General features: G+C 45.1%; 5 protein-coding genes across 6 annotated transcripts; 2 read left to right on the forward strand and 3 right to left on the reverse strand.

The window, feature by feature from the left end:
- The first annotated feature begins 198 nt into the window (after positions 1-198).
- On the forward strand, positions 199-2,212 carry LOC6552031 (probable G-protein coupled receptor Mth-like 11). 2 transcript variants are annotated; one of them, XM_001980640.3, is made up of 7 exons: positions 199-749; positions 813-960; positions 1,012-1,197; positions 1,264-1,524; positions 1,585-1,753; positions 1,807-2,001; positions 2,066-2,212. In XM_001980640.3, exons 1-7 carry the CDS (start codon positions 255-257, stop codon positions 2,157-2,159), a joined length of 1,548 nt encoding a protein of 515 aa, XP_001980676.3. In that variant the 5' UTR covers positions 199-254; the 3' UTR covers positions 2,160-2,212. The 2 variants fall into 2 exon arrangements, with proteins under 2 accessions (XP_001980676.3, XP_015010058.2); XM_015154572.2 differs by having other exon boundaries at positions 813-1,197.
- Positions 2,213-2,276: 64 nt separating this feature from the next.
- Positions 2,277-6,584, reverse strand: LOC6552030. The gene is made up of 7 exons (XM_001980639.3): positions 6,104-6,584; positions 5,558-5,679; positions 5,382-5,495; positions 5,084-5,328; positions 4,360-5,021; positions 3,595-4,294; positions 2,277-3,530 (listed from the first exon to the last, which is right to left on the reverse strand). The coding sequence occupies exons 1-7, from the start codon at positions 6,269-6,271 to the stop codon at positions 2,857-2,859; spliced, it is 2,685 nt and encodes an 894-aa protein (XP_001980675.2). The 5' UTR covers positions 6,272-6,584; the 3' UTR covers positions 2,277-2,856.
- A 1,360-nt stretch (positions 6,585-7,944) lies between these two features.
- On the reverse strand, positions 7,945-12,334 carry LOC6552028 (cytoplasmic aconitate hydratase). Its single transcript, XM_001980638.3, has 10 exons — positions 12,219-12,334; positions 12,031-12,123; positions 10,972-11,141; positions 10,686-10,901; positions 10,114-10,624; positions 9,951-10,051; positions 9,775-9,891; positions 9,049-9,703; positions 8,271-8,989; positions 7,945-8,207 (listed from the first exon to the last, which is right to left on the reverse strand). The coding sequence occupies exons 1-10, from the start codon at positions 12,223-12,225 to the stop codon at positions 8,097-8,099; spliced, it is 2,700 nt and encodes an 899-aa protein (XP_001980674.1). The 5' UTR covers positions 12,226-12,334; the 3' UTR covers positions 7,945-8,096.
- A 405-nt stretch (positions 12,335-12,739) lies between these two features.
- On the forward strand, positions 12,740-13,654 carry LOC6552027 (exosome complex component RRP46). Its single transcript, XM_001980637.3, has 3 exons — positions 12,740-12,930; positions 12,999-13,234; positions 13,292-13,654. Exons 1-3 carry the CDS (start codon positions 12,843-12,845, stop codon positions 13,646-13,648), a joined length of 681 nt encoding a protein of 226 aa, XP_001980673.1. The 5' UTR covers positions 12,740-12,842; the 3' UTR covers positions 13,649-13,654.
- Positions 13,655-13,683: 29 nt separating this feature from the next.
- On the reverse strand, positions 13,684-15,521 carry LOC6552026 (CDK5RAP1-like protein). The gene has a single exon (XM_001980636.3). The coding sequence runs from the start codon at positions 15,454-15,456 to the stop codon at positions 13,696-13,698; it is 1,761 nt and encodes a 586-aa protein (XP_001980672.2). The 5' UTR covers positions 15,457-15,521; the 3' UTR covers positions 13,684-13,695.
- Positions 15,522-24,242: the final 8,721 nt, after the last annotated feature.

Consider the following 24,242-nt stretch of genomic DNA (forward strand, 5'->3'; position numbering starts at 1 on the left):
GGAGTATCCTTGAGTATCGCAAAGAACATAAGTGGTTAGAACATAGTTGGCTGTATATAACGATTAATCGCCGCACTTTGTAGGAAATTTTCTTGCAAAACTTATTTATAAACATTTCCCATCTTGTGAGGAGGAGGCGATAAAGGAACAAGCTTAAGTGGCCTTTTGCGATCGGACATTTATTCAGAGTCTAGCAATCGCACATAAAAGTCGGTAGAGCGGAAAAAGTACCCATTAAATACAAGTGTATCACAATGGGAACGTTCAGAATTGAATACTTACTCTTAAGTATCCTTGTGATTGGTGCTCAGTGCACAGATATTCCACACTGCGATTTTTTCGATACGGTTAAGTTAAGTGACAGTGAAAAGTTGTCAAATGGATCGTATATATATGAGGGCGTCGTTATTCCCGCCAAACTAACAGGAGAGTATGACTACGAGATTGACTACGATGGCGATACGGTTTCGGTTCCCAATCACATTCGTGGCTGTGTGTGCAAGTTGAAGACCTGCATCCGGTTCTGTTGTCACCCCAAAAAGCTAATGGTGGGCGACGAGTGCTCCAAAAACGTGTATAAAAACCTTACCTACGAATACCTTCTGGATATAACGCAACTCGACGGATCAGTAATAAAGAAACACGTCTTGGAGGACATGGTCGTGCAGCAGGATCTTCCACTTCCTTGCGAGAGACACTATTTATTGGATGCGGAGGGGAGCAAGTACGATATGTGGTCGCTATATGAAGTATGTTACGCACAATACCAAATATTAAATATTATCATATGCAATACAATTCAACACTTTCAGAATGGATCCTTGTTCCGGCACTTCGATCAGCAATTTCTCTCAAAGCAGGAGTTTTGCTTGCAGCCCTATCCGACAAGTACCGGGAAGAACTACCTACTCATTGTCGCCTTCAACTGCATTGAGTTACCATCTATGACAATGGCATACGGTAGGTTTGAGTGTGTGCGGAGATCCACATTACCGAATGCTCCCATTCCAGTCAAGTGCATCTCCGTCTTCTTCATGGTCATTACAATTGCGGCGTACCTTTGGCTGCCGAAATTCAGATCCCTACACAGCAAGTGCTGCAATCTGTACTTCATCAGCTTGGCGGCCACCTTTTTACTGAATGTCATCAGCGTGTTTGGGATATTTGAGCTGAGGACTCCTATTTGCTATCTCACCGGTAACCAGCTGAAGTTCTTCCATTGCTAATTCAAATAATATTTCAAATACTGACTGAGAATTGCAGGATATGTTGGATACTTCACTGTAATGGCTACTTTTCTCTGGCTTTCCGCCATAAGTTTCGATGTTTGGAGAAGATTCGCGATGCGAAAGTTCCACGATTTCTACCAGAACAACAGGAGCACTTTCTTTAACTACAATATTATCGTTTGGAGCTCTGCTGGACTCTTGACGTTTGTAATTTTTTTGGTGGATCAATTTGTTGAAACAACTGAAGAGAATCCATATAATCCTGCAGTGGGAGTATATTATTGCTGGATATATAGTAGGTTACAAAATCTCATTACTATAGTTCTTGTTTATAAGTACTTTAAATTCTTTTCAGCCAATGGATGGTCCGCAATGTTTTATTTTTACGCACCGCTGGCGATTTTAATAATTCTGAACAGTGTTAGTTTTTTCCTAACAACCCGATACATTTATGTGGAGAACAAACAAAATCAGAAAGTGCTAAATAAAAGCGAGCGGCAAAAGCTTTCCAGGAACCATGCTAAGTAAAAAAAAATATTTGGTTTCTGATAAAACATACTTATTAACCTTTTTCCAGCTATCGAATTTATTTTCGCCTGTTTATCATAATGGGCGGAAGTTGGATTCTCGAAATCATTGCCTTCATTTGCGAGATGGAGAATAAGTGGATGCCCTTAATAGCCATTAACGATTATTTAAACTGCAGTCAGGGAATAATATTATTTATAGCCACATTCTGCAATAAGGAAATGTTTAGGTTAATACGCAAGCGGTGAGTTACCGGGGAAAATGCATCGTCATGTCAGATTTTCAAATCATTATTTGCATTCTTACAGCATCCGAAATCCAAATATTACTTCCGTAGACTTGACCAGTACGAGTCGTCCTGTGGAATCTGAGAAAATGGTCGACGTGGAATTAAGGAAATGAGCTAAATTAAGCAACTGATTTGCCTTATATTTGCCAGTACTTCATTAGTGGACTGAAAAATTTCTGAACAATATCTTGAATTGTATATCCTATCTTTAATATCTTGAAACATAGTTCTTAGGTTTGATTACATGTGTATATTTGTAACATGCTCCTTCAGTGAAGCACGAGACTAATTAAATCGGTACGTTAATTACTTGTACCGCAGTTCAAAAGATAACTAACTAACTAACTAATATTACAGCTAATAGTTTAATCGCAAGGTCGAATATCAAAAGTATATGTACGTATATGTATGCATGTGTAGGTATGAGCAGGTTAGAAGTCGAGCTTCGCGTCTTAAAACTAAGTTGTAGATTTCTTAAATGACTTCAGTCGAAATTAGGACGCGTTTCAAGTTTTTGAAAAGCGTTTCGTTGCACTAAGTAAGGTATAGGTAACTAAATACTAAATACAGCACACGTTGTTTGTGTTTAAAACTGAACTAGATGCACGCAACCTTAGCGAGTTATACAAACTAAAAAACTGGTTATATGAATGGGTTCACTTATGTAAAAGCTGTAATATTTTGAATTTGTTTTTCAAGAAATTTGCTTTCAGGGTTTTAAAGATTATGACTGTTTACACTTTTGCAGCTTTTCTGTAAGATTATTTTCGATCAGCCTGTCTATATATTTGGGCAAACTAAACAATAAGCTCACAGGGTCTCGTGGTGTGTGCGCTTTAAGTGGAACTCTACCATGTTGTCGAGATCACTGATGAACATCTTGGACTTTCGGATGTCCGAGTTGAGCACGCGCAGATTAGAGGTGTAGTCGGGCAGGCTGAGACTCAAGCCGGCGGCCATCTCCTTACCCATCTTCTTGGCCATCTGAGCAAACGTGGGACGCGCCTTGCCCAGCCGCTTCAGTGGGTTGAACTGCTCGTGTACCTCCTTAAGTTCCCCATAGTCGAGCACCAGCCATTGTCCGCTCTCCATGTTCCAGGTAAACAAGATGCGGCTTTCGTACTGCATGTTGTGAAAAGCACAGTCCATTCGGCCAGTGCAGTGCAAGCACATCGCCAGCGGCTGATCCCGCGCCGAGAATTGGGCCGTCAGCATGCAGGCGATAGTCTGACTTAGTGGACACACGCTGATCACCTCGTACGCCCAGTCGTAGAACACGTTGTAGATCTTCTGGTGCTTCTGGCACAGCAGGCTGATCACGTAGTACGTGAAGGTCTCCAGATCAAACGAGTGCTGGGTGATTACCACGCTACTACAGCGTAGCCGCTGATACGACGCCTGTGAAATCATCTGCATCTCCGAGTAACATGAGCCGTGCACTTCCATTGGCAGTGATGTGTGATAGCCCGGAGATATGCAGTCGTCTGATATGAGAAAAAAATTCCATTGACATCCATATTAACTATACTTTTAAAAGATTTATGTTACCCTCTTCGCTGGTGATGACGGAGGTGGCGTCGTCCTCCTCTACATAGCGTCTTCTTAGCTTCTTCGTGCACACAGGCTTCTCCGGCATTACACCGCCCTGCACAGGCATCTCCACAATTCGTGGCTCATCGCGACGCGGTGACAGGAAGCTCAGTCCGGCGTTTGGCGACATGGAGCCGCCGATTTCGAAACGCTTGGCCAACGACATCTGGAGTGGGGAAAGCGCTCCCAGCGGACCCACCGGCTTGTAACTAAGCATTTGCTGTGTGGCCTGCGATAATGGTGGCGATTTTTGGTTGAAGATCTGAGCCGAGTTGGCGTTTCGGCTTGGCGAACGCATTAGCATGGAACTGGACGGTGGTGAACGGAATCCCAGATGTGGGGGCGTTTGTGCCGGCTGGGAGGGATGTGGTGAAGAGGAGGGCGAAGCGCAGGGCGAGTTGTGAAAGAAGTGCGCCGTGGGCGAAAAGCGATGGAAGCTGCGAGTAGTAGTGCTGGCAGTGGACGAGTTGAAAGCCCGACCCGCCAATCGCACCTTGGTAAAGGGTATGATATTCTCCGAGTTGTCCTCCGAGAACTCATACTTCTTCTCCGCCAAACGTCGCTTTCGGAAAGTGGAGATCTTTTCGTACTTCTCGTTGTCTTCTGAAAACTCATATGCATTCGACTTGTCCGTCATCGAATTGGCAATGGGAGGGCTCTATGAAGTAATAGTCGAAAGTATTACTCGCTGTACCTAAGCTAATTTCATGAAATAAAACCCACCTGCAAATCTATGGTAGTGATGCCATTGCGGAACTTGGTGACTATCCGATGGTTGCGCCTCCGTGGCGGACTAGATTCGTTGGCAAGCGGCTTTGTGACCGGCAGGGTGGTCTCCGGCAGAGTCATACTATTAGGGCCCGTAACCACAGTGGGACTGTAGTTTGGCGTGAAAATGAGCTTATCGTACGCTTTTGGCGAGCAGTAAATGGTGCCTCCGGATTGCGACTCATTATGGTGATGAACGGGCTGACTAGAGCGCTGCGTCTGCTCGGTTTCGATGTCGCTGAAGTCGGCAATGATGCGGGCCACCACACTCTGTTCATTTCCAGACTCTGCCTCCGAACCGGAACCTGTGAAGGCAGCAGAGGAGCGATCCTCTTCGCTGGCCAAAAGCGTCCTGGGCAGCAAGAAAGATTGCGATTGAGGCTGCGCTTGAAGACTGGGCAAGATGAGGCTATGCTGCTGGGGAAGGTAGCCCGAGGTCACGGCCGGCGTGTCCATATCGATGCGCAGCATGTGCATAAATCCATTGGAGATGATCAGAATGCGCTCCGGGCAAAGCAGATTTATTTTCGGCTCAAAAGCCGGATCAGTTTCAGTCGAGGAGTATTTTGTGTGCACTGTTAAGTGACAGTTCAGGCAGTGCGCATTGTAAAAGGAATCTAATGGCGGGAAAGGGCTTAGTCTCATGGGCAGCTTAAAAGATTGTATTTCTAACACCTACATGGGCCGTCGTCGTTGAGTTTCTTGCACTCCAAGCAACCCAGCCTAGGAACTTTGACATATGTGATATAGCTATCTTCACCCTCCTCCGTTGCAGCGCCGTGGACAACTAGGATTTGGTGCTGCGCGTTTTTCCACTGCGTCATGGTTACAGTCTTTATGTTGTCCACCATATGATCGTCAAAGAGGCGACGCGAGAAGAAGTGGCGCAGCCTCTTGTGTGGTTGGAACAGCCAGAAGTACAGACTTTGGGGAACGTTATGATAAGGATATAATATGTTGAAGAATATGGATCTTACGTGTATTTATAGCCCATGTTGAAGGAGTAGTGGTTTAGCGAAGAGCTGTCGTTACACATCACCCGATGGCTAAGCATGTACTGGCCGCAGGCAGTTAGACCCATGAAAATGTGTCTGCATGGATATTCAGGTTATAAGCAAAAAGTATTGAAAGTTTGACTTTACGAATATCATACCCCTCCATCAGATTGCTGGCCATAACATCCTTGAGATATAACTTTAACCTATTTGGCACTCTGTCGTAAGGAAGCTGCTGCCTTTGGCCAGCCCTGGAGGAGCCTGAGAAGTATCCAGTGCGCTGAGAAGAGAATTGAAAAGATGTTTTATTAGTACATATGTTAACTAATTTATAGCTCTGTCCTTAATAAGTGCATCTATTAAAACAGATAACAGATTAGAAAAAAATATAAGTAAAACTATCAAAAGTTCCATTTCATGATAGTCATGCGCATGTCTTTTTATAAGCCTGGTAGCTCCTTCTATTTAAATCTTTGTTTTAATAATCTACAATATTCACTTGCACCTATACACTCTCTTTTAAAAATCAATCGAAATATGTGTTCAAAGTTTCCATGAAATTAAAGGTAGACCTTGAACTGAAAAGTTAACCCCCTAATAGGTTTGGCATAATCTATATGTTAATCAAAATGATTTAAATACTATAAAAGTTCATAGGGACCAGATTGAGATTGGGTATTATCTTTTGACCCCTTTGAACCCACCTCTCTGTCGTAGAGCATCTGCACCAGATTCCGCGTCCTTGGAATTGATGATGGCGTGGGAACTGGCTCCTCCGCAGACTCGTCCGAGCTGTCCACCGTGGAGAAGTCGTCCTCGTCGGAGGACACTCCCGACAGCGACTCCACGTAGTTCTGGTAGTCAGTCTCCATACCAGAATTGCTAAAAATCAGACTTAATTTATTCCTCCTACTGTCTCGTCTCCTGAAAATCGGCCGTGTTCCTCCGACTCCGTCCGAAATGCGGCTGTGTCCTGCGTCCTAGCGCCTCCACATCGACTGGCTTGTGTCGCCAGTGGCGGACATCGGACTCTGGACCTTTTTAACCACCGCTTGAGGGTACAAATATTACAGCATCATCGCTTTTTCGTTATAAATAAAACGAATTGCCAAATCTCACTGTAACCGCTAGAGCTGGACAAAAATCTATGTTGGTTCGATACTATCAACAACAATGTCGGTAGCTGTAATTATCGAATAAAATACAATCATTAATCGCAATTGACTTATCGATATTAAGCGATCCGAGGGCGGTTTTTTTTAAAAGCTAATTTCCATAGATATGATGTTCATACTATGAACTGATATGCGATTTCAAAATAATCCACTTTTGTTTGTATGTAAGTGAATACCCACATTCCAATAGTACAGTACAGTACATAACGAATTTGGGAACTTCTTATAAATTGCTTTATCTAGCATTTTGTAACTAAATTCGTTTAGTTTCGATGAGGTAGTAAAAATGAAATCGGCAATAAAATGACCCAAAATACGCATGTTCTTGAATCTGACAACGTGACTATTTGTTCATTAACCCCTGGGCGTATTTGTGGGTCAATTCGCTTGCGGAAGCCACCCGTGGCCCCGCCTCAGCCCCCTGAAACCGATCCTAACCGGCATAACTGATGCCGGGTTCAGTGCGCCGGGTTTTGAAGCCGAACAAAGTGCAGTCATGAAGAAACCCAGAGGCGGGCTTCACAATTTTTGGTAATTCGGCATAAAAATGTCGAGCATGCCAGCAAAACAGAAAGCCAATTGCCGGGATCAGCGAATTTTGCCAATGGAAATTCGGAGCAGAACCGATCGAGCAGGAAACCTGATGCGCTGGCAGAGGCCATTGCACCGTGCTTATAAGAGCTGGATGGCCAACTCTCAGGTTTTAGTTCTGGAATAGTACGTGTCGCGGTTGGTAAATCTATGTTCTTCGATCCCCCAACGAATCAGTTAGAATCATACAATAATTGTTGCCCACAGTTGCCTCGGAACTTCGATCGCGTCCTGAATTTATATCGAGTTATCTAAGGAAATAGTAGCCGTGATTTTACCCAAGAATTGTTCACATATCACAGTTGCTGTTTCTTTTAGATAGCTCTTTTGTAAGCAGCCTAGTTCCGAATGCGAGTATCCGAGTGCTAGGCGTGTATCCTGGCTGAAGAGGTCCTCCGGTTTCAGTTTATGGGATACACACAGTTCAGTTTTGTCACACTTCAAGCATCACTGGGCTTTGTTTATCTCATGAGAGCGAAATTTGTTCAACATGAAAGCTTAAGTCACACCTATATGTAAAAAAATCTATTTATAAGAGAATTAACACGATTGAAAAATCTTGCATCGATTTTTGAGCTCTATCAGACCACGTAAGTACCAAAAAGGAACACAGTATGTGGATAAATATTTTAAGTACCTATAAATCACATTTGGCTAGGTATGCAAATATTTTGGTTATAGTTCGTTGCATATGTCGTAAAACGAAAGAAGTGTTCAATATACTGAATTCCATTGATACCAATATTTAATTTCCCAGCTAAGCGCACAAACCCAGTATAATTGGATACCAAGAATAAGGGCTTACTTTTATTGGTTTGACCAGGTTGGGGGAGCACCACCACAAATTAAAACTTAGGATGCTACAATTTACAGTGTAGAAATGCACGTGGAATATACATAGAAAAACATTAAAAAAAATAAAACGGGTTGCTTAAGAGAGCATCTTGCGAATCATGTAGTTGAGGATGCCACCATTCTTGTAGTAGGTGATGTCCACCTCGGTGTCGAAGCGCAGAATAGTCTCAAAGACGGTGCCATCAGCCTTGAAGAAAGATAGTTCATTATAATACCATGGATTAGTAATGCAGCAGCTTCAATAGCCTACCTCCACCTGGATCTTCTGACCCGGCTTCAAGCCGCTCTCAGGCAGGGCTATGTTGTACACCTCCCGACCAGTCAGGTTCAGGGTCTCGGCACTCTGGCCCGGCAAGAACTGCAGGGGAATAATGCCCATGCCCACCAGGTTGGAACGATGGATGCGCTCGTAGGACTCGGCGATCACCGCCTTTACGCCCAGCAGGAAGGGTCCCTTGGCAGCCCAATCCCGGGAGCTTCCGCTGCCGTAGTCCTTGCCCACGACGAGGACCAGAGGCGTACCCTCCTCGCGGTACCGCTCGGCGGCATCGAAGATGTCCAGCTCCTCCTGGCTGGGAATGTGCACGGTGCGGGGTCCAGTCTTCGCGACCAGTTTGTTGACCAACCGAATGTTGGCAAAGGTGCCGCGGGACATAATGGCATCGTTGCCACGACGCGATCCATACGAGTTGAAGTCACGGGGTGTAATGTTCCTCTCGGACAGGAATCGGGCAGCAGGCGAGGTCCTGGCAATGGATCCAGCCGGCGAGATGTGATCCGTGGTCACGGAATCGCCCAGGAAGAGCAGGCAACGTGCCTTCTGGATGCTCTGCAGCTTGGGAAGATCTCGAGTCATGCCCTCGAAGAAGGGTGGTCGCTTAATGTAGGTGGAATCGGCACTCCACGAGAAGAGCTTGCCCTCGGACACCTGCAGAGTCTGCCAGTCCTGGGAACCCAGCTCGATTTTGCCTGCAGATGGAAGTAGCATTAAGCCAAACTCAAATAAGGATGGCACACGAAGTACTCACTGTACACCTCCTGGAACATGGCGGGGATGACATGCTTGTTCTCCACCTCCTGGATCTCCGATCGCGTTGGCCAGATGTCCTGCAAGAACACATTCTTGCCATTGGCATCCACTCCCAGCGGTTCCTTCTCGAAGTCGATGTCCACACGTCCTGCGATGGCGTATGCGATCACCAGCAGAGGACTTGCCAGATAGTTGGCCCTGGTGTTGGGATGGATGCGACCCTCGAAGTTGCGATTTCCGGACAAAACGCCAGCGCACACGAGGCCATTCTTCTCGATGGTGTTCACCACATTCTCCTCGAGGGGACCGGAGTTGCCAATGCAGGTCATGCAGCCATAGCCCACAATATCGAAGCCCAACTTCTCCAGATAGGGAATGACTCCGGACTCTTTCAGGTAGTAGGTAACCACACCGGATCCAGGCGACAGCGAGGTCTTGATGTAGGGCAGAATGTTCAGGCCCTTCTCCACGGCCTTTTTGGCCAGCAGACCGGCACCCAGCATCACCGAGGGATTCGATGTGTTTGTGCAGGATGTGATGGCCGCAATGACAACAGATCCATGCTGCAGCTTGTAGGTCTTGCCATCATCCCACTGGAACTCTCCAAATGCGGATTGAGCTTCCGGAGCAATGGCGAATCCCTTGAAGCCCACCTGAGGTAACAATGAAGAAGCCCATGTTTAATTGATTTAATCATTTGCTTTTCAACGAATTGAAAACTTACTGGGCTGGACAGGCACGACTTGAAGTCCTCAGGCATGTCTGAGACAGAAACGCGGTCGTGGGGACGCTTGGGTCCTGAAACGGAGGTGACCACCGTCGACAGATCCAAGGTGATGCTCTACAGACGGGATGTGTGTTAATTTAAGTTTAGACTGGGGTATGTATGGCTATGTCAACCTGAGTAAACTTGGGATCTTGGGCCGCATCAGCATAGTTGCGCAACTGCTGGGTTGCCTTCAGATACTGACGAATGATGTCGATCTTCTTTTCAGAGCGATCTAAAATATGTGTTGAAATATGAATCAAATATGGTTGTATGCAACAGAGTGCTTTCCCGTACTTGTCTGCTTCATGTAACCGAGGGTATTCTCATCGATGGGGAAATATCCCACGGTGGCTCCGTATTCGGGGCACATGTTGCTGATGGTGGCCCTGTCGGCAATGCTGAGTTCCGCCACTCCCGGCCCGTAGAACTCCACGAACTTGCCCACCACACCCAACTGGCGCAGGTGCTTGGTGATGGTCAGTACCAGATCGGTGGATGTGACCAGTGGGCTCAGTTTGCCCTCCAACTTGTAGCCAATTACCTCGGGCAACAACATGGAAATGGATTGTCCCAACATCACAGCTTCCGCCTCGATGCCGCCCACTCCCCAACCCAGTACTCCCAGTCCATTGATCATCGTGGTATGGGAATCAGTGCCCACTACACTGTCGGGATACAGAATCTTGGAGCCATCGGTGGCGTCGTTCTCAAACACCACGCGGGCCAAGTACTCCAGATTCACCTGGTGGACAATTCCGGAGCCAGGTGGCACGATCAGCATGTTGTTAAAGGCCTTGGCTCCCCACTAAGTTGTAAAATGAATATTATTTATAATTCTAATGGGATAAAAAGTTAAGAAAACCTACCTTCAGGAAGGTGAAGCGCTCCTTGTTGCGCTCAAACTCCAGCGACTGGTTCTTGGCCAGGGCATCGGGAGTACGGGCAAAGTCCACCTGGACGGAGTGATCAATGACCAAGTCGGCGGGGCAGATGGGATTGATCTTCTCGGGATCGCCGCCCAAATCCAAAACAGCATCTCGCATAGCTGCAAAGTCCACCACAGCAGGAACTCCGGTAAAGTCCTAGTAGCAAAATATTAACATATGTGGTTTAAAATCAATTTAAAAATCTAGATGGCCGTATGAAACTCACCTGCAGGATGACACGGGCTGGCTTGAAGGACACCTCCACATCGTTGGATCCCTGCTTGAGGGCAGGCGACCATCCCAGGATGCTCTGCACGTCCTTCTCTAGGATGTGGAAGTTATCGCAATTGCGCACCGCCGACTCCAAGAGCACTCGGATCGAGTAGGGCAGTTGATCTACGAGTGGAATGTGTTAAGTGTTAATCAAAATGTTTAGAACCGAATTTCATCACGGGCACAGTAAAGCGTCGTTAAGCGAACACCTAAGGAAATTTTATCTTTAAAATTGTGAATTACTTAAAGCAGCACTTGTTGAAGTAGAATTCAGGAGTAAAGTAATAAAAGTACCTCGCTTTTGCTACCCTATACACGCAGAACTCCATTCATTTGAAACCATGACAATTGTGCACCTTAGGAAGTTCGAATTGTGCTAGTCAGATAGCAGTCACTTCTTATCACAGGCACAGTGATTACGTTTGTCCAGCACTTGATGCGATTCACAGGCGTCACTATATGCTGGAGCCACCTTGGAAGGCCCTCACCTCAGAGCCCCGATTTCTGGACACGCGCTGCTTCTGTGAAAACATTCCACTGGTCGAGAGACATCGCGGAGCAATCGGACCACGACCCCAAATCAGCAGATCTGTGTGGTTTCAATCCGCTGATAAGTGAGCCCGTAAAATTGGGAAATAGGAAAGAGACTGGAAATCAAATTGTGGAGGCACACGATACGTTATCACCGCCAGACGAGCCCCATTATGAGGCAATCAATCTGGTGGTGGTGATAACTTTCGCTTTCGGCGCGAGTCAAGCCTGCCCACGGAAAACTATGGAAGAGCCACTTTATGCTCCGGGAGCACCTTCCACTTGACATCGCCTGACTTGCAAATTGAGGTGTTCGCCGCAGAGACCGCTTGCCGATCGCTACTTTTTCAATTCAGGGGTCAAATTCCAACTTCAACAGGTGCTTTTGGGGAGCTTAATTAATACCATTTGGCCCAGTTTATGGTGACCACGTAGACAGACACGCCCACTTTATAAGCCATCTAAAGACCTATCCACTTACCATACTTGCTGTCGATGGAGGCGAGGTCAAAGTACTTGTATGTTGTGCCGGCCTGGGAGAAAGTTTTCTCGAACTGAGCGAAGGGATTGGCGCCTGCGACGATACGAAGCTGTTATATAAGCCACAGGATTCGGGGGACAGGGTATGTGATAGTCGAAGGAATGGAAAACTCCGGACTGGCAACCCACCTGACATCTTATTGGAACACTTTACTGAACTTATTCCGGACGAGCAAAGCAAGAAACTGATTGGGGAAGCGATTCGGCTTGGAGCTGGCAAGCCTGCGGTGTATATCGATAGCCACGATGGTAGCGTATATCGCCAGTCGGATCGGCAGTGCATTATTACCCGCGCACTCTTATTTTGAAATTCGGTTTATGTCCCCTTAGATGTATTTTAAAACTATTCTCCTCCTAACACGATGGAGATGGAGAGCGTTTTACGATGGCATATTATTATCATTTGTGTTTAATTTCGGAAATAACTATTCGACTAAGCTAATGCTTTGCATTTTTTTTTAAGCTATATCGCGATCTTGGGCCAAACGGAGGTATCAGCCAGAAAGTTGGGCAGTCATCAGAATATTAAAGGACCAAATTAATTGGATGTCACATTATATATGATTAAATTTAAAATAGTGACTTCGCCCGCCAAATTAATCAGTAGTCCACAGAAAATGTGCAATCGCAGCAATCATAATATCGATATGTCGAGGTATCGACTGGTATCGACATCGAAAAGACGAGGCGATAGCACGCGCACGTTGTTTTCTTTGAATATTAGGAAAATATATTATTAGTTTACCAGCGAAAATGGACGTGGAAAAGGACAAGCTTCGCCAGATGCACTGCGAGTTCAATCCCTTGTCTCGTTGTGACGGATCCGTGATGTACAGCCAGGGTATATCCATGTTTCCTCAACTCTAATACCTGGCCAAAACCGGCTAACATGGTTTTTGCTAATTGCAGGTGCCACAGGTCTCATAGGCGCGGTTCTCGGCCCCATCGAGGTGAAGACCCAAAACCTGAGCATAGATGGCAGCTACCTGGAGTGCAACTACCGACCGAAAGCGGGCCTGCCCCAGGTTAAGGATCGCATTCGGGAGGCGGCCATTCGAGATGTTCTGGAACTGGCCCTGCTGGCGGAGGCTCATCCGCGTTCAAAGATGTCCGTGCAGATCCAGGAGCTGGAGGATCGTGGCAGTGTAGGATTTGGAATCTTCTTAACTGTAATCCTTCTAACAATATGTATATACCATCAGATTGATGCTTGTGCCCTGAATTGCGCCTGCCTAGCCATGCTAATTGGAGGCCTGCCCATGAAGTACAGCTTTGCGGCCGTCCACTGCATCATCAACGAGCAGGGCGAGTATGTGCTAGATCCAGACCAAAGTGAAACACTCCACCAGCGCGCCAGCTTCACATTCGTCCTTGATTCCGTGGAAGGGAACCTGCTGCTGGTCCAGACCAAGGGCGCCTTCAAAATAGCCCAGTTCAACGACATCGAGTGCCTATGCCGGGCTGCCAGTGCCGAGATCTTTCAGTTCTATCGCAGCCAGGTGGCAAAGTATCACGGCAGGAGTGAGGCGACGGCTGAGAAGGCGGTCATGGAGACGTGATGGGATGCGATTAAAACAACTGCAACTAGGTACGATTAAAGTTCATCTTATTGTATTAACTGTCTGCTGTGAAAGTCGCTAATGGTGCTCAGCCCGAGGGGCGTGCCCTTAAGGACCTGGGAGTTCGATTCCTCTATGCGGACGGCCAAAAAGTCACCCGCTCCAAAGGATCTTCTGGCTGTGGGATCTCCACATATGGGTACATCTATTGCAGGAACTATGACCTTGATGTTGGCATCATTCCGACCGAACCAATGAGCATCGGACCTCTTGCTTTTCCCTTCTACAAGGATGAGCTGCTCCTGGCCTTCCATTTGGCGGTGTAGCTGTGTAGCGCCCTCTCGGAAAACCTGAACCATGCGCTGCAGTCGCTCATTCTTCACGTTCAAGGGCACATCATCCTTGTAGCGCCGATGGGCAGTGGTCTTTTCCCGCATGCTGTAGGCGAACAAGTAGGCCACGTTGTACTGCACTTGCTGGATGAGAGATACCGTGTCCTGGAACTCCTCTTCCGTTTCGCCGCAAAAGCCGCAGATAAAATCGCTAGACAGTCCCACATTGGGCAGAAACTGTCTGATGTGCTGCACAAGTTCCAGATAAGCTTCTCGGCTGTAACCACGTCGCATCCTATCCAGGACTTGCGTGTTGCCCGATTGTGCTGGCAGGTGAAGTTGCTTGCACACATTCGGGTGATCTCTGATGACCTCCAGAACTTCGTCGGAGAAATCCTTCGGATGCGGCGACGTGAAGCGAACGCGCATCTCTGGAACAGCTTGAGCCACGGCCCTGAGCAATGCGGCAAAGGGAGTGCCGCCTGTTTTGGGCTTGTAAACGGTGCTAAAGCCGGGCACTGGGGTGCCCTCCCCCGCGGACAGGGCCTCCTGTTGCTCCTGCGCACTTCTGTCTCTGTACGAGTTGACATTCTGACCCAGCAGCGTGACCTCCTTAACGCCCTGTTCCGCCAAAGCCTTGACCTCAGCCACAATGGAGTGCAGTGGGCGAGAGCGCTCGCGTCCGCGGGTAAAGGGAACTATACAATAGGTGCACATGTTGTCACATCCGCGCATGATGGACACAAAAGCTGTGGGAGACTCGGAGTTCAAGCGCACGGGCATCACGTCCGCATAGGTCTCGTCCAGCGAGAGGAGCACATTGATGGCCGAGTTGCCATAGTGCCGGGAGATGGCCAGGAGTCGCGGCAAATCCTTGTAGCTATCGGGTCCGGCGATCACATCCACACATTGCTCCTGCTCCAGCAGCTTCTCCTTCAGTCGCTCCGCCATGCAGCCCAGCAGTGTCAACTGGAGAGGATGCCTGCGCGTGCTGCGCTTGTTCTTCATGGCTCGCAGGTGCTTCAATCGATTCCAGATCCTCTGCTCCGCTCCATCGCGCACGGCGCACGTGACGAGCATGATGACATCCGCCTCCTCGGGCTCCTGGCATCGCAAATAGCCACTTTCCTTCAGGATGCTGAACACCACTTCCGTGTCATTGGTGTTCATCTGGCATCCGTAGACCTCGAAGTGCACCCTCCTGCCGTTTCCATTGAAATCAATCGCGTTCAGGTACGGCACACTGGTGTCCACATGCTCCTCTTCATCAGTTTTCCGCCTGGACGCGGGCTTGACTGCAAAGAAGTCTTGGAAGCCCGGTCCGCGTTGAATCCTCTCCAGAAATGTGGCACGTGCAGCCGGCTCTGGTTTCACTTCACCCGCTGCCCTGGAGGACACCGATGTGGTTGCTCCCTTCGCGGCGGTGGTGGAGGCATGCCGCACTTGGCGAACAAATGCCCGGTAGCTCCTTTTCATGGCAGTTTTTTATGTAATTTTTATGTTCGTGTTCAAAGAAGTGGTATTTTAAATGTGGTATTACAAGTGGTATTTCTGTAGGGCTGGAGCGCATTGTTTAGCCGAAACAGCTGAGAGGGAGATTTCCATTCGCCACCTAGCGGACTATAAAGGGACCTTCTAGTTCAAATGCAATCCGCTGTTTTTGTTTTTTTTAATGTTAGTTTTAAATTATTCCGCTAGTCTCGGCTAAGTCCGTTAAATTTAAATGTATAGATTTCGCGTTTTCTAAAACTAATTCTTGGATTGATGATACTAATTATGAGTTGATTGAGTGTGTAAAAACACAGTATGTGATGTAGAAGGAAAATATGCAACCTTAAACTTATTATGAAAATCATCATGTCGCACAAAACAAGCCATTATTAATTCCAACTTGAAGACTCTTCATGCCAGGCAGGGAATGCACTTGGCTTCCGTCGCAGATAAACACTCAAAGGGGTTGGTCCAGCCGCACATTTGAGGACAGGTTGGCCAAAGTCGGCTCGGCCGTAAGAAATTAGCTCGGCCTCATTATGAGCTTATCGTGGTCGGGTTAATAATGCACAGGTGAAGACAATGCAATCGCACGGCCAACAAATGCAACGCCTCCGTCTGCTTGTGATTTCGATTCCGTCTGTGCCTACAATTTGCAGCTTTTGTGGGTCAATAACTGAGTAATTGCATTGCCAACGAGTGTGGGCCATAAATATAGCCAAATTCGTCGGTTGCATTGCTCGCAAGCAAATTCCATCGCTTTAAATTACTTTGCGATATGTATAATTTTACAAAATCTTAACATTTTAGCTGTATAACTTTGTGAATGTGGCTTATTCCAAACCGAATTCGTAAAACCCTTTGGGGCTCTCCATTTCTCCAGTGCGTAAGTATCCCTTTTTCGATCCTCAACTTAGGAAGGAAATCGTAAGTGGGAGCAGCCTAGCACACATATTTCGTAAACACTTACAAGCAGAAATATTTTAATGAAACTGAAATGAAAATTCCACTTTCGGCCAAAAGAATTTCGTAATTACAGCGAAAAAATTCGGTAATTAAATTCATGAAGTTTCCGGCTCGAAGGCGGCGAGTCCGGAGGGAGCCACTTGGAGCTCGCATCCTTGTAAGTGGACTGCCACTGGCTAAAGGCCTTATGCTTTCCGCGTTCTGTTGGTTAAGCATTTTCTTGTATTTTGTCGGCACTTTTCCGCTAAAGTTATTTTCCCATGAGCTTTCCCTCTAGTCGGCTGCTATAAATCTTGCAGCTCGGGTTTTGTTGGGGATGGAGTTGGAAGAACTATGTGCGGAGTGGGTTTCCTACTGGCTTGTGCATACGCCGAGCAGCTTAAGCTCAGCGCTAGTTGGGCAGAAGTAGTGTATATCTCGGGCAGCTGTCAATAAATAATAAATAATTCAATTGTACTAATGCCTTTCATATTTAGTGGTAGCAATTAATCCGACAATTCGACTGCGAAACACGCTCTTCTTTGCAGGAGCTCTCAAAACGGATGCAGTAAGTTCTTTATGGGAGCAGGCAACGGAAGTTGTAACTTGAGAAACAAACTCGTATTTCAGAGATTAAACATACACATATTTATATCAATTGGTGTACGAAAAACATTTTGGCCACGCCCAAAGCCGCCCAAACTGGAGTACGCAGCCCAAGGTCAGATCCCGCCAGATCCCAGCACAGCTCCTCCACGATCTGAGTAAGGGGTATTTGATAGTCGGGGAGCTCGACTCTCTTGTTTTTTTTTAATTTTATTATATTTCTTGAAATTTCTCTAGATTTGTCAACAAGATTGCCCAACTTTCTTGTTCGCACTGGCACTGGCTGAGTAACGGGGTATCTGATAGTCGGGGAACTCGCCAATAGCGTTCTCTCTTATTTTCCTATCAGAAATCGCAAACAAAGTTCAACTTTACTTTTGATCTTCCCCACGAACCATACGCCAATACAAATTCGAATGTGATTTTAAATCCCCATGAGCCTCGCCTCCAAAAGACCTTCGTCAACATGGAACCCCTGGTGAAAGACCCACCCTTCGGCGGAAGACCCACTGAGGACCCACCAAACCCACCAACGACACTTTGAGGCCCCATAACGCGGGCACACGCATAATGATCCTTTGAATGGCTCAATGCGCGGAACCGCTCCAGCCGGAAAAGTTTACTTACTGCTTACGGATTTCTATTTTTCGGAAAACCATTTTCCCACCCACCGGGCGTCAGCCCTTGGGGGCGCGTTTCACGTTGCAAGAGGAGTGGCATGGGGAGGGGAGGGGGCGGTGTTAACGGCTCTGCGGAGAGCAATTTTCCCCACGCAGAGACAACAAAATACGGAAAAGAGCAGAGACAAAGGAAGGCAAGCCAATGTAAATAGAAAATGGTTCGTTGTCGTCGTCTTGGCTGTCGTTAAATTGAAATTGTCGCGGAAATAAAAATTTGCATATTTCAGCATTGATTTCCCCTTGTACCCCGGGGATGCATGTCGTATACGCACCGCTGTAGTGCACTCAATAAATTGTGTTGGCTTTAACTTACTTTGAAATTGATTTAATCTGATATCAGGGGTGTACTTCTTATTTGCTTGTTCAGCTCCAAATTGTTATGTAATTAATTACGTTTAATACCTAATTTAACTAATCTGGTCCTAAAAACGTAAGGTTTAGCTGTATTTTCTGTTTCAAAAACGCTTTTCAAGGCAACCGCCGCCGTATACGCAATGTGTGAATGCACTCAGCACATTGCAGTACAAAGCTGGCGAAAAATTCGCAAATTAATTTCGGGCTAGTGCATAAACTAAACAAAATCCAATGACCAAACAGTGAAAGGGGGTGGGGGTCTCGATGTCCTGGCTTTCTCATTACAGACTGCCAGTTCCAGTTGCTGTCCCCAGTAAATCCTGACGCTGTCACAATAAAATCCACTCAAGCTAAACATACGTCAGCAGTGACGAGAGCCCTCCTTCTGGCCCCGCCCTTCGGTCCTGCCTGCTCCACGAGCAGCATGCTCCAAGCTCCAAGCTCCAAACTCCAAGCAGCAGGTTCCAAGCACCAGGCTCCGAGTGCTGGCCAAGTCCGAGTGCTGGCCAAGTCGCACAAATTTATGCCCCAGAAAAAAGGCAATCTCCTCCTCTTTGGCTTTGGCTTTGGCTTGGGCGCTGGCAGTGACTCCGAGGCGCAGGATATAATACCAAACTGCTCATTGATTTATTTACGAGCTACACTGATGGCCCAGCTGCCCACTGGACAAAGGGGCGTGGCCGGAGGAGCAGCTGCAGCAATTGCTGCTGGCCAGGGATGCCAACTACGGAATATAAGATATCAGATGAACCAGAAAAATCTTGTAAGCTTCCTAAAAATTCTAATAATTACTGCTTACTCAAAAGTCCAAATAAAATTTATAAATTTATTAATACGAAAAATATCTTAAAAAAAACTAAATTTTCCCATGATTATTGGGCTTAACTATTTGAAATCGTTGTAAAATAACTTGTAGAATTGGTCGTACCCTTAAGCATTGCATCCCTGCCTTGCAAAGTGCAGCTAAATTTTCGCTTTTCTCAGCTTCCACAGGACCTGCTCTGCCATCTCCCCCCATTTCCATCCCCCATCCCTCCGTCGCCATCTTTGCCATGTCAGTGTGACTTACATAAAGTGTCCTCGACTTGGCCGAGTCGAGTCATTTAGGCGCAGGTCGTAGATCTTCCAAAGCAATGGCTTTTGACACCCAATGTGGCCCTCGTCCTGATGGCCCTGATGCCTCTCATGCCTCTGATGCTGCTGCGCTTAAATATTTACACCGCCAGACCAGCAATGGCTTTAAGGATCTCGATACTGGATACTGGGTGCTGGGTGCTGGGTGCTGGGTCCTTCGGCTGCCTGCGGTGCTTGCTGGTAATTTTCATTGTCACGTGGCGGTAATTACCGGTGTTGCAGACACAAACACAGATGCAGACACACGGCCAGACGCAGTCAGTCGAGTCAGTCATGACCGTGGCTTTGAACTACACACGCCTGCACTGGAAACAATATTTGATTGCTAGCTGAAAATATCTTCGAGTGTATAGTTGAGTGTAATATATGATATCTCTAAAGATTTCAAACTAATGTTTACTGATACAACTCTTAAAGTTATTAAGATTTACAAACCCGAATCATATACCTAGCAAGACATACAGGTGAAGCATGACAACAGCACCTTGAGTAGCAGAAATAGCTCAGAATATATTCTCAGTGCAGTGGCAGCCGAATTTCTCCGCGTGCATTCGTATATGCGCCTCTGTTGATTTGTCTGTTTATCTGTGTGTTTGGGCTATATCCTGTGGCGTCGCGACGCGCTTTACAATTTCAATTCATTGAATTTTAACAGCGCCTGCAGCGCCGACCAGCCAGTGTCCTTGTGCCTGCGAGCCCAGTTAACCGAAAGTTTGTAAAACGTTATGTGCAACATTTGCAGGACGAAGGACATGGCGGCCGGGGGGCTATAGTCCTGATCCCGAGCGAGGTCCATTGTCAATGGCTTCGTGCAGGTTGGCCGCTGATATTAAAACGTGTTTTATCACCCGCCGCCATTTCGCGGCCGGGTATTCATTCCAATTGCGGCCAGATTGCACTTTTCAAGTGCGTGTTAATGCACTGCGTGTGTGCGGGAAGAGGGCGGGGCAAAAGGGGCGCAATGGGGCTTAGGGGCTGTTTTGGGCGCTTACACATGCGACTGCAGGCGGCACTTAAAGCTGACTCAGCCCCAAAACGATGGCTATTCGAATTAGAGGAAAGGTAGTGTCACAGAAGCAATCCAAACAAGCAAGTGAGAACGCGAGTTCCTCGACTATTATATACCCCTTACCTAGATAGTGGGCATAACGACATTTACTCTACGAGTAACGGGTATAACTACAAAAAAATTAAATTATAAAATATTTCTATTTCTATTTTTTTTATTTATTTTAGAGGTATGCCACTTCAAAATCCGATTAAGTTAAGTTGCGGCATTTCTTCATATTTTCGAATTTCTACATAAAAAAAAAATACAAAATAATTAAAAAAAAATAAATTTTTAAATTTGAATGCAGATGTTTAGAGAATTGCTCCAGAAACATTTAGAGGTATGCCACTTCAAAATCCGAATAATATAAGTTGAGTTATGGAGTTTAGAACTTCAGCCTTGGGGCATTTCTTCATTTTTTTGAATTTCTTCAATCATACATCAGAAAAATGACAAAAATAATTAAAAAAAATTAATTTTTAAATTTGAATGCAGATGTTTAGAGAATTGCTCCAGAAACATTTAGAGGTATGCCACTTCAAAATCCGAATAATATAAGTTGAGTTATGGAGTTTAGAACTTCGGCCTTGCGGCATTTCTTCATTTTTTTGAATTTCTTCAACATCATACATCAGAAAAATGACAAAAATAATTTAAAAAAATAAATTTTTAAATTTGAATGCAGATGTTTAGAGAATTGCTCCAGAAACATTTAGAGGTATGGCACTTCAAAATCCGATTAATATAAGTTGAGTTATGGAGTTTAGAACTTCAGCCTTGGGGCATTTCTTCATTTTTTTGAATTTCATCAACTTCATACATCAGAAAAATGACAAAAATAATTAAAAAAATAAATTTTTTAATTTGAATGCAGATGTTTAGAGAATTGCTCCAGAAACATTTAGAGGTATGGCACTTCAAAATCCGATTAATATAAGTTGAGTTATGGAGTTTAGAACTTCAGCCTTGGGGCATTTCTTCATTTTTTTGAATTTCATCAACTTCATACATCAGAAAAATGACAAAAATAATTAAAAAAAATAAATTTTTAAATTTGAATGCAGATGTTTAGAGAATTGCTCCAGAAACATTTAGAGGTATGCCACTTCAAAATCCGATTAATATAAGTTGAGTTATGGAGTTTAGAACTTCAGCCTTGAGGCATTTCTTCATTTTTTTGAATTTCATTAACTTCATACATCAGAAAAATGACAAAATAAATTAAAAAAAATAAATTTTTAAATTTGAATGCAGATGTTTAGAGAATTGCTCCAGAAACATTTAGAGGTATGCCACTTCAAAATCCGATTAATATATGTTGAGTTATGGAGTTTAGAACTTCAGCCTTGGGGCATTTCTTCATTTTTTTGAATTTCATCAACTTCATACATCAGAAAAATGACAAAAATAATTAAAAAAAATTAATTTTTAAATTTGAATGCAGATGTTTAGAGAATTGCTCCAGAAATATTTAGAGGTATGCCACTTCAAAATCCGATTAATATATGTTGAGTTATGGAGTTTAGAACTTCAGCCTTGGGGCATTTCTTCATTTTTTTGAATTTCATCAACTTCATACATCAGAAAAATGACAAAAATAATTAAAAAAAATTAATTTTTAAATTTGAATGCAGATGTTTAGAGAATTGCTCCAGAAACATTTAGAGGTATGCCACTTCAAAATCCGAATAATATAAGTTGAGTTATGGAGTTTAGAACTTCGGCCTTGCGGCATTTCTTCATTTTTTTGAATTTCTTCAACTTCATACATCAGAAAAATGACAAAAATAATTTAAAAAAATAAATTTTTTAATTTGAATGCAGATGTTTAGAGAATTGCGCCAGAAACATTTAGAGGTATGCCACTTCAAAATCCGATTAAGATAAGTTGAGTTATGGAGTTTAGAACATCAGCCTTGGGGCATTTCTTCATTTTTTGAATTTTTTCATACATCAGAAAAATTACAAAAAAAAGACCAATTTTTAAATTTGAATGCAGATGCTTAGAAAATTGCTCCAGAAATATTTAGAGGTATGCCACCAGAGGTATTGCGCCAGAGAAATACCTCAAAATTAAACAAGCGTTTGTTTAGGATACGAAATAACTTACAAAATATTTTTACACATTAATGTATTGAAACTATATAAAAATGACATTTGCAACCTAATTAAACACTTTTTGTATGGCAGTGTGAAAGGTGTTCGAGTGTATGGGTGTGTGGTATCCTAGTAGCAGCTGTTGTTTGTCCTTTGCCGCCATTTTGTGCGTGTGTGAGTGGCATCCCTTTCACTCCGGAGTCGAGTTTGTTACATTTTCGTTTTGCAATTTCATTAAATTCCAACATCCGCCATAAATCTTCCACTCTTCAGCACGGCTTCTGTGCTTTGAAGCGATAAAGGTATGTCTGCTTGTTTGTCCTTGTATCCGCCAGTGTGTGTGTGGGTGTGTGGGTGTGTGTGGGTGGGGTGCCCATTCACACACATACACGCACACACACACACGTGCACAGGGAGCGTAACGTAACCCAAAATGGCCGTTGAAGTGGTTGAAAGCGATTACGCTGACTACCAAAGGTTGACGCGTGTGAGTGTGAGTGTGTGTGTGGGGGAGTTGGTGTTTAAATGTTGTATGAATGAGCTTTTTGGGGACACTTCCCGCTCGGACCCTTGGGTGAGTAGAATTATGTGGGGCTTGGTTGGTCCAGGACTTTAAGCTGCCCAACATAAACTTGGCTCAGTTACACCCAGATGCTCTACTAATGTGTCCCAAACTGCCTGCCCTAAAAAACCAGCCCCCCCCCCCACATTGACAAGCCATTGAGCAACTTTATGGGAGTTGTTGAAATGTGCCCCGCCCGGAAAACATAACTTAACAACAGATTAAAAGGGCATAAAGCGTGTTCCACTTCTGCTTTTGCCCATATTTATCATAGCAAACATTTTTGGGCTGCCCGCATTCTATCACGATTCGCATTGAATCTCGCTGGTCCAATTTCAATTCCAGTTCATCGACATTCCTTTGGCGAAGTATGCTAAATATTATGACAACCTCTGGCGCCCAATGAGCATCCTCCAACCACTTCTGCACTCCATTCACTCCATTCCCATTCAGTCGGGGGAAAAAAGGCTGAAAACTGAAGACCCAGCTGGTTGGGTTCGTCTGGCGCTTATTAAACTGAAATCCCCGTCTCAAGCGACTGCCATTGCTGCTGCAGTTAACAATTTTTGCAAACCACCAAGCAAATTATTATTGTTTTTCTTTCCCAAATGGCTCTAACCGAGCTTAGTGTTCTGGGAGCCAGCGCGAAATAAATAAACGACTTATGAGTGCCCTAGTATAGCATTTTGTGCCTTTAATTATGTTCAATAGAACAAAGTATTTGATCTAATTTTACTATTTGATTTTATATAATAAAATCCACCACGAACTTATTCAGCAGTTCTGCCATTTTTAACAATAAACGCTATGTCAAAGTAATAATAAAATATAGGTTTATGTTTTAGTAATTGTTTGCTTTTATGCATTTATCTAGGGCATTATTCTACCGGTTTCTCAGCCTTACTTTTCGCCACATCCCTTTTATATAAATGTGGTAAAAATATATATTTTTAAAATTTTCCCCACTTGCTAGCGCAGTTGGTTGACAATTCCATAAGCCAACAAAGCGCGGACTCCTTGTCGCCCAATGTTTCTCCGGCAGCAACATCCTGGCCTCCTTGTCCCTTTTCCAGCTCCATCTCCAGCTTCGTCTCCGTCTCCGTCTCCTGCTCCCAGTTTTTGCAGTCCTGGTGCCGCGCGTGGCGATATAATTGAATGTCTCAGGTGTTTTGTCAGACATTGCTTAAGCCTTTTCCGGGGATTTTCTACTGGTGTCCCTTGCCAAGGCGCCCGATACGGGATTGTCCTTTTAAAGGTCCTTAAAGTGTTGCACAACCGTGTTGGGTTTGTTGGGTGGGAATGGGGTGGGGCGTGGGGCGCTGCCATCGTGTGACATTCAAAT

This window comes from Drosophila erecta, unplaced genomic scaffold, assembly GCF_003286155.1.
Source record: "Drosophila erecta strain 14021-0224.00,06,07 unplaced genomic scaffold, DereRS2 tig00000000-arrow-pilon, whole genome shotgun sequence".
NCBI lineage: Eukaryota > Metazoa > Arthropoda > Insecta > Diptera > Drosophilidae > Drosophila > Drosophila erecta.